Source organism: Pectinophora gossypiella, chromosome 5 (assembly GCF_024362695.1).
Source record: "Pectinophora gossypiella chromosome 5, ilPecGoss1.1, whole genome shotgun sequence".
Classification (NCBI taxonomy): Eukaryota; Metazoa; Arthropoda; class Insecta; order Lepidoptera; family Gelechiidae; genus Pectinophora; species Pectinophora gossypiella.
This window is the reverse complement of record NC_065408.1, coordinates 16,959,116-16,967,737: the sequence shown is the minus strand read 5'-3', so window position 1 is coordinate 16,967,737 and position 8,622 is coordinate 16,959,116. Positions and strand designations below refer to the sequence as shown.

The following is an 8,622-nucleotide window of genomic DNA, read 5'->3' as shown; positions in this document are numbered from 1 at the left end:
AATACTAGGAAGATTTTAACGAACATCTCATAGTTGTTTAAATTTGCTTTCATTAACTGCTTAATTTTTTTTATTCTAAATTTTAATTTTTACTTACCTGCCACATATTGGTTGATCGTAGAATAAGATTGTTAATCTTAAGTGAAATTTTGCAACATTTACTCAAGCGCAATAATTTTACCAATATCTACAACAAAATGGCTAGCTACTCTATTAAATATCTTTCACTACAAAAGGAAGAACTGTCGTACGAAGTTGCTTTGCGTGGTGGTTCGGTTGATAGTGTTGCTGAGCTGCGTAAACAAATTGTTAAATTAACAAAAATCTTACCTTCTGAGGATATCTTGGAATCGCATCTAGAACCGGCTGAGGATTTGCTAGGTGTAAAGGCTTCCCTGCTTAAATCACAAACCAATATCAATAATCTAAAAACTAAATATGACAAAAACTTATTCCTGCGTACGGAAACGCTTTTGAATCATATATACCACCGTTTAAACCGTATAAATAATGTTCCTTCAGATCTCACCGACAATTACAAATCTAGCTGCACTACATTTAACATCCAATATAACGAATTTAAGATCCTTAAGCCAAAAACACTGACAACATCCAATTCTGACACGGCTGTTGAATCACCACAGGGAACACCAGTAGTCGTTTCTTGCGAACGGAATCTATCATCGGACCTCGGCAAACTTAAATATTCTGGCAAAACTTGCATTCGTTCTTTCATCCAGAAAGTCGATGAGTTTATCGAATCTAGAAACATTCCTAGGCATAAAATTTTGTCACACGCCTACGAAATATTTACTGATGATGCCTTACATTGGTATCGCTACGTAAAAGAGAGAGTTGAATCTTGGGATGATTTAGTCAAACTGTTAAAACAGGATTTCAGTCAAAGCGACTATGATTACCGCCTTCTCTCAGAAATCCGTGCTCGTACACAAGGAGAGCATGAAAGTATAACAATTTATTTGTCAGTCATGCATGGATTGTTTGCTAAGCTTGGGAAAACCTTACCGGAAGCTGATAAATTGGAAATTATTCTACATAACATCCGTCCCTGTTATGCAAGCACTCTTGCTTCTGCTTCTAACATTTCTGATATTGACTCGCTGAAAATTGTTTGCCGCAATTATGTACCGGTGTTAAAAACTCATTGATACTTGGAATGGACTTCTGGAACGTATTTAATCTCTTTCCTAAACATCTGCATTCCATTTTACTTTGTGACGAGTCTAAACATGGCATAGCAAATCTAGCTCAGGAGGAAAATCCGCACATTTGTTCTTATGACACCCTACCTGAAGATCAAAAGGTTATTGCTGATACCATTATTTCTCAGTTTCGCGAAATCTCGTACGAAGAACGTGGTCTGGGCCGCACTTCTTTAACATCCCATACCATCGACACTGGGGATACTACTCCCATACGTCAGAGGTATTATAGAATGTCCCCAGAAAAACAAAAAATATTGACACAACAACTTGACGAAATGCTAAGGGAACATGTCGTCGAACCGTGCGAGAGTCCGTGGTCGTCTCCTGTTCTTTTAACGCCTAAGAAAAACGGAGAGCTGCGCTTCTGTCTCGATAGCAGAAAATTAAACTCTGTCACCAAAAAGGACGCTTACGCGTTACCATATATATCTGAGATTTTGGATAACCTACGCGACGCAAAATATCTGACTAGTTTAGATCTATCTAAAAGCTTCTGGCAGATCCCTATACGTGAGGAAGATAGATGTAAAACAGCCTTCTATATACCTTCTAGAGGAACTTATCAATTTAAGACTATGCCCTTCGGTCTGACAAATGCGCCGGCTACTCAACAACGTCTAGTTGATGCTCTTTTCTACGGACCTGAGTTCGAACATATGGTATTCGTTTTCGTCGACGATATAATTATAGTTTCACCTACCTTTGAACAGCACATTTCTCTTCTCCTCCGAGTCCTGGAAAAGCTTAGGGTTGCTAATCTAACTATCAACTTCACTAAGAGTCAGTTTTTCCGTAGTCAACTGAATTATTTAGGTTATGTGGTCGACTCTAACGGTCTTCATGCTGATCCTGAAAAGGTGGAAGCCATTTTAAATTTCCCTACGCCTACTAACCGCAAGGAAGTTCGCCGCTTCTTAGGTACATCTTCATGGTACCGCAGGTTTATACCCAATTTTAGTTCCCTTGCTGCTCCGCTTAATAAGCTCACTTCTCAAGGTAAGAATGCTCCTCTTTTCAAATGGTCAAGTGAAGCCAATTTTTCTTTTACCAAACTTAAGGAAAGTCTAGTATCAGCACCCATACTATCCTGCCCTGATTACTCCAAGCCATTTGAAGTCCACACAGATGCAAGTGACTACGGCATCGGTGCTGTGTTAATTCAAAGACAGGATGGTGAAGAGAAAGTTATTGCATACATGAGCAAGTCACTCTCTAATCAAGAACGAAACTACAGCGCTACTGAGCGAGAAGCCCTAGCAGTCCTAGTTGCTATAGAACATTGGCGATGCTACCTTGATAATGGTCTTAAATTTACGGTTATTACTGATCATTCTGCCTTAAAGTGGTTCTAAATCTGAATAATCCCACTGGTCGCCTAGCTCGCTGGGGTGTTCGGCTGTCAGCCTATAATTTCGAGATTAAACATCGTCGCGGTGCAGATAATATAGTACCCGATACTCTTTCTCGAGCCGTTCCCGTTTCAGCTATCACTACAGATGCTAATACTTCCAATATGAATCTACCTACGACGTCTGACCCTTGGTTTCTAAATATTTATAATGGATGCTTAAATTCTCCAACATCATTTCTTAACTACCAAGTATCTAACAACAAGTTATTTCGTTACGTGAAGAGTTTGAACCCACTGACGACCGAATTCCAATGGAAAGAAGTTATACCTTCAGAACACCGGAACGAAATAATTTCCATAAACCACTGTGACCCTACTTCTGGACACTTCGGTATTTTTAAAACTTACAAACGTCTCTGCTTAAAATATTTTTGGCCTAATATGCATCGCGACGTAACTAACTTTATAAATAATTGTGACACTTGTCTGTCTCACAAACAAGCCAATCATGCTACACTTGGTGTGATGGGCCGTCCTAAAGACTGCTCCAGGCCGTTCCAAATGATTAGCATGGATCTTGTTGGACCACTACCTCCAACAAGAAGACAAAATGCATATTTGTTTGTCGTGACCTGCTGTTTTTCGAAATTTACCCTAATTTTTCCTATTCGGCGTGCTACCTCTGATATAATTTGTAAAATTCTCGAAGAGCAAGTTTTCTTAGTTCATGGAGTACCTAGTACCGTGTTAATGGACAATGGCAAACAATTCATAAGTAATACCTTAAAACAACTATATACAACTTATAAAATTCCTAACGTTCAGTACTGCCCAAAATACACTGCCCAAGTAAACTCTGTAGAACGTTACAATAAGACTATAATGATTGCAGTATCAAGTTACATCGAGAATGACCATCGATTATGGGATGTTAATATTCCTAAAATTCAGTTCGCTCTAAATAATTCGGTGAATGAGGTAACAGGATATACCCCATCCTTTCTTGTGTTTGGTCGAGAACTTATAAGTTGCGGATCTCATTATCTTGACGTAGATTCTGTCGACGATTTAATATTTACTCCTCGGGATAGGTATGCTGAAAATTTAGGAACACTTCGAAAAATATTTGAAAAAGTACAACTATCTCTAATTAAAGCACATTCAAGAAACTGTGGTTATTATAATTTACGGCGTTGGCATGTCGAATTTAACGTGGGTGACACAGTTTGGAAGCGGACGTATTACCAAAGTGACAAAAAGGATAAATTTTGTAAAAAATTAGCTCCCAAATTTATAAAATGTCGTGTAATAGCTAAGAAATCACCTCTTGTTTATGATTTGGAAGACATGCAAGGAAATAATCTAGGAACATGGCATGTAAAGGACATCAAAATTACTAACTATTCCGACAAAAATACATAACTGAATATATTAAAATGGAAATTACATTACCCACCTATCACTAATACTACCGCTAATTGGATTTATTAATTATTAATACTGCGTTTGAATCAAACTATTACTCAATTACTATACTGTTCTATCTACCTACTCTATCTATCTACTATATTTGTAGGTTATATACCTTGGATAATTACCTACAAAGCTGTAACAACTTGTCACAATTCATACATAATTTAGAGTGCCAGGTCCTACACCGGTGGTAATCTAAATCCTAAATATTTTTAGCTCTACGCTTAAGATATAACTAAGAGAATTTAACGGATAGTAAATAAAGTAAAATGATTCATCTAACATCTTATAATGGTTATGTGTGAGTGTTGTGCTGCGGTATAGAGCAGAATACTTAGAACACTAGGTTGCAGTAACTTACAACTAATAAGTAAGCTACTGTTTGTTTGAATGTTGATGGAAGAAAGGCAGTAGCAGATGAAGAATGGAAGTAAAGACTGACAGGTTATCACGTAGCTATTGAGACTATACGATTATTAATGGTCCAGTTTAAATAAAAACAGTCAGTGGATTTTTATAGGAAAAATCCTACGTAAAAAAGGGGGGTATGTAACGCCTGTCAATTATTTCATAGCAAGACGTATAAAACATCTCAGTCGGCAATTTTGAGTAGGAGCAAAAATATAAAATAATAATGATCTAAATCTAATAAATAAATAAATTATCTAATACTCTTAAATAAATATAAAAAAAACAATACTAAATTAAAAACTTATTAAAACTAAACTATATCTATTAAACTTATAATAAAACGTTATGTTGATGCTATAGTGTGAAGTACGCTACGAGTGACACCGCCGTCCGCCGCAAACTTCATTCGTGACGCGACATTTTTCACTTTGCAACCGTTCGTTTGACTAAAGAACGTGGCTGTTATCTAATTTTGAAAAATATGTGAATATTTTATACTACGTTGTGTAATTTCATCTAATTCTTTGGTTTAACCCCACCTTGGGTAAGTGTTGCAATTTTTATTATAATTAGATATAAGAATTCTAGCAAATACTGGACAAATGTAAGGTCACATACTAACGCTAACATTTGTACCTTCCATAGTTCATGTTTGTGCTATTTAATTATTGAATTAGCTATTAAACGGTATGACCTATAACTCAAGTAACCATTTCATCATATTTTGTATAACCTTCAACGCTTTTTATTCACTAAAAACTGGAAACAAGCATTGTCATAACCTAGAATGACCTTCCCCTTTTTCTGTTAATTTTTTATAACTTTAGTTCATAGCAATTTTAAAACTAGCTTAAATTAAAATATTGTCCAGTTATATAACGTTTATCTCCTGGTTCTGTCTTAATTACTTAAAATTACATACTAATTTCATCCTGGCATGAGCCGCTTATGTTACTCACTAATTATTAAAAAAAATATGTACTACTGTGTTTAAATTTTAAATGTTACTGCACTGCCGCACCTCTGAATGCTAGCTTGCTTTAATATCACTTCCTAAAAGTCCATACTTCACCATCTCAAGCGTGCACGGATGTCGCAGGCAGTAACTCGAAATCGGACAAATTCTAAAACGTCCAATTCCGGGATTCCAGGGATCTCCTACCTACTGCGAGCTCTCCTACCTACTGCGAGCTCTCCTACCTATTGCGAGCTCTTCTACCTACCGCGAGCTGTTCTACCTACCGCGAGCTCTCCTACCTACCGCGAGCTGTCCTGCCTACCGCGAGCTCTTCTACCTGCCTCGAGCTCTGCTACTTCTCCAAGCTACGCAGCGGACAGGGAAGTGATATTCGGAAATTACTCAACACAGCACAGACCCCTCACCCTGAGATCTATTTATATATATATAGCTTATTCATTATATAACTTAAAAAAATAATACTTTCTTTTATTTATGACGCTCAACTACCTATTCTGTGGCAACTAAACGCTACAGGTGTTAATCCCGATTGAATCTCGCAGTAGGAGCTTGTAACTACTTCGCATATGTATGTGGTTGACACAGGGTGATTGTGGAATGTAATGAAGACTTGTAGAAAACGTGGTAAAATTAAAGTTCTTAAATTATAGCGTAGATCTCGTAGAGTGATAGCGTCAAGGGTCTACGCGTAGTCCTTGTTTTACGACCATAGGTCTATGTAGTATCATATGTTTTACCAGAGTTTTTTTGTTCTTCCTTCTAATCCATTATCCCCTGTTGGGATGTAGGGCTCAAATAACGGATTTGCACTTCTCGCGATCTGTTGCAACCTCTCAAAACTTACAATTGTAAATTACAATAACAATTTGTTGTTCATTACGTAGCTAATATGAAACTGTAAAATATTCGTTATCACACACTCCGCAATGTACTTTAAATTATCATTGTAATTTACAATTGTAAGTTTTATTAAACAGACCCCAGGTCTCTCCGTCTCTGGTACCAGAGTCTGGTTTAGAAAATATTGACTTAACTATAAAATATTTTAAAATAAAAATAAATATAATTATAACTATTTAACCGAGTACTTAGAAAACTCATTTAAGCTGTAAAAAGTATTTTCTTCTTAACCAGTTTTTTAGCTAACATCGAAACTAAATTAGGGACAGTCCTTTAACGCAAGAGAGAGTCGCGTTGAGGTATCATCATCAAATTAAGAGCCACGCTCTTGTCCGTGTAGCATTTTCCATTTTAATCTATCAAAGGCCGATTCCTTGACTTCCCTTTAAGACACGATGTTACCCTTTTCTTTAATCTGTTCCATGTAAGCTTTTCTTGGTCTTCCCCTTCCTCCCTTACCTTCGGTCACGATTACGGAGATCCCTAACATCCCCGGTATAATGCACTTGGATGCAAAATAAACCACACTATTGTCATGGAAGTATTTCTCATCACCCTGTATACATTGAGGAGCTCAGTCCAGTCCATGTAAGCTGCTAAGACGGTGGGAGCCACATGTCCCATGCCACCTGACGGCACACCCTGTATAATCCTCATATTCTGATTATATTATACACAATGCTTACCTAATGAAGTTTGACTACCAATTTGCTTCAGAGTGTTTAGGATTGGAAGTATTGAAACGACTTTCAACCAATCTTTGACATTATAACATATTCACCTCACAACCCACACGATAAAAAGTTTTTAAAAGTTTTTGAGTGACATTTCGGCGCGTCTCATTGAGGCAACTGGCGATCCGAGAGCTGGCAGTTATTTTGCGCAGAGGATAGGCCTGGCAGTTCAGAGGGGAAATGCTGCCAGAGTTTTGGGCGCTCTGCCTCAGTGTGGCGCGCTGGAGGAGATATTCTATTAATAATAAGCTGGTATTGTTACTATTAGATCATTTTTTAGAAAATAAATGCAATTGACCCACACGATAGAAGAAGAAGATAACATATCATAACGCTTGTGACCCCGAAGAGGTAGGCAGAAGTGTACTTAGTATAACAACCACTCCTCGACAGCTGTGTTTAAGTCTCATGTAATAAGGTTTATTGCCATTAACCGGGCACAAATCCTGGAAACTATGAGATAAGGGTCCGCTTACCTAACCTAAAGATTTGACAGGTCCAGTTGCGAGTGCCTGTCTGACCTTTCAACCCGCAAAAGGAAAACCAGTCCAATACTGGTTAGGTCACATACCTCCGAATGCATTTCTCGGGAATGTGGGTTTCCTCACGACGTTTTCCGTCACCGCTGAGCACGTGATAATCATTTAAGATCCAAACATGAATTCGAAAACAAATTCGACAATCATTGGTTTAGGCCAGTGCTGAATTCGAACCCGCGACCTCGAAGTGAGAGGCAAGCATTCTAGCATCTGGGCTACCACGGGTAGAACGTAGCGAACTATTTTACAGAATATAAAAGGACATTCTAACCTTATTACTACATAATCAAATCATAAAACTATCACCACCATATAATACCAACCATTTATTCTCATCATAAACTATCATCACTTGTACGAGAGTATGTTCGATTGTTCGATTATTCGGAATCGAATAAAAATTGATTTCGAATCAAAACCGGTTTGGAATCGAACACAAAAGCAATGGTGTGATAATAATGGTCACATTATGCAAAGTTGTGGATGTACCAACTGTGGTTTTAGAGGAAACTTTAATGGCCGCTTTAAAGTAAATATCATGCACTTCTAATAAATGGCGTATTTGCCTTTAAGTTTTGTGTAGGCGAAGTTTACCTGAACAGTAGGAACTTACGTATTATAAACTATTGTTAGTTTTTATCCCGTGGTTTATTTACACGTGCAATCAAAGATGTCTAAATAATAATTAAAAATATTTTCTGTTTTACTTTGTGACAGGGTCCGCTTTCCCAACCAAGATTTGACAGGTCCGGATTTTTATATAAAAACTGTCTCACCTCCCAACCTGCGAAAGAAAAACGAGGCCAATTACAGGTTAAGTCACATACTTCCGAAACGCATTTCTCGGGAATTTTAATGTTTTATTTAACAACCTTTAGTTGAAAAACCCCTCAAATACAATGTATAAATAGAGAAACTGACTGAGCAACAGACTGACATAAACAAAATATGAAAATTCCTGTTTAAAAATTTTATTACAGAAGAAAGCTCACATTTTTCTCCGAATCAT

General features: G+C 37.3%; 1 protein-coding gene across 1 annotated transcript; it reads left to right on the top strand.

The window, feature by feature from the left end:
* Positions 1 to 2,828: 2,828 nt before the first annotated feature.
* Positions 2,829 to 5,864, top strand: LOC126367211 (uncharacterized protein K02A2.6-like). Its single transcript, XM_050010635.1, has 2 exons — positions 2,829 to 5,005; positions 5,613 to 5,864. The coding sequence occupies exon 1, from the start codon at positions 3,019 to 3,021 to the stop codon at positions 3,997 to 3,999; it is 981 nt and encodes a 326-aa protein (XP_049866592.1). The 5' UTR covers positions 2,829 to 3,018; the 3' UTR covers positions 4,000 to 5,005; positions 5,613 to 5,864.
* Positions 5,865 to 8,622: the final 2,758 nt, after the last annotated feature.

What these genes read in the sequence shown, in the direction of transcription:
- LOC126367211 (XM_050010635.1), top strand. Translation starts at nt 3,019, where the DNA reads ATGCATCGCGACGTAACTAACTTTATAAATAATTGTGACACTTGTCTG.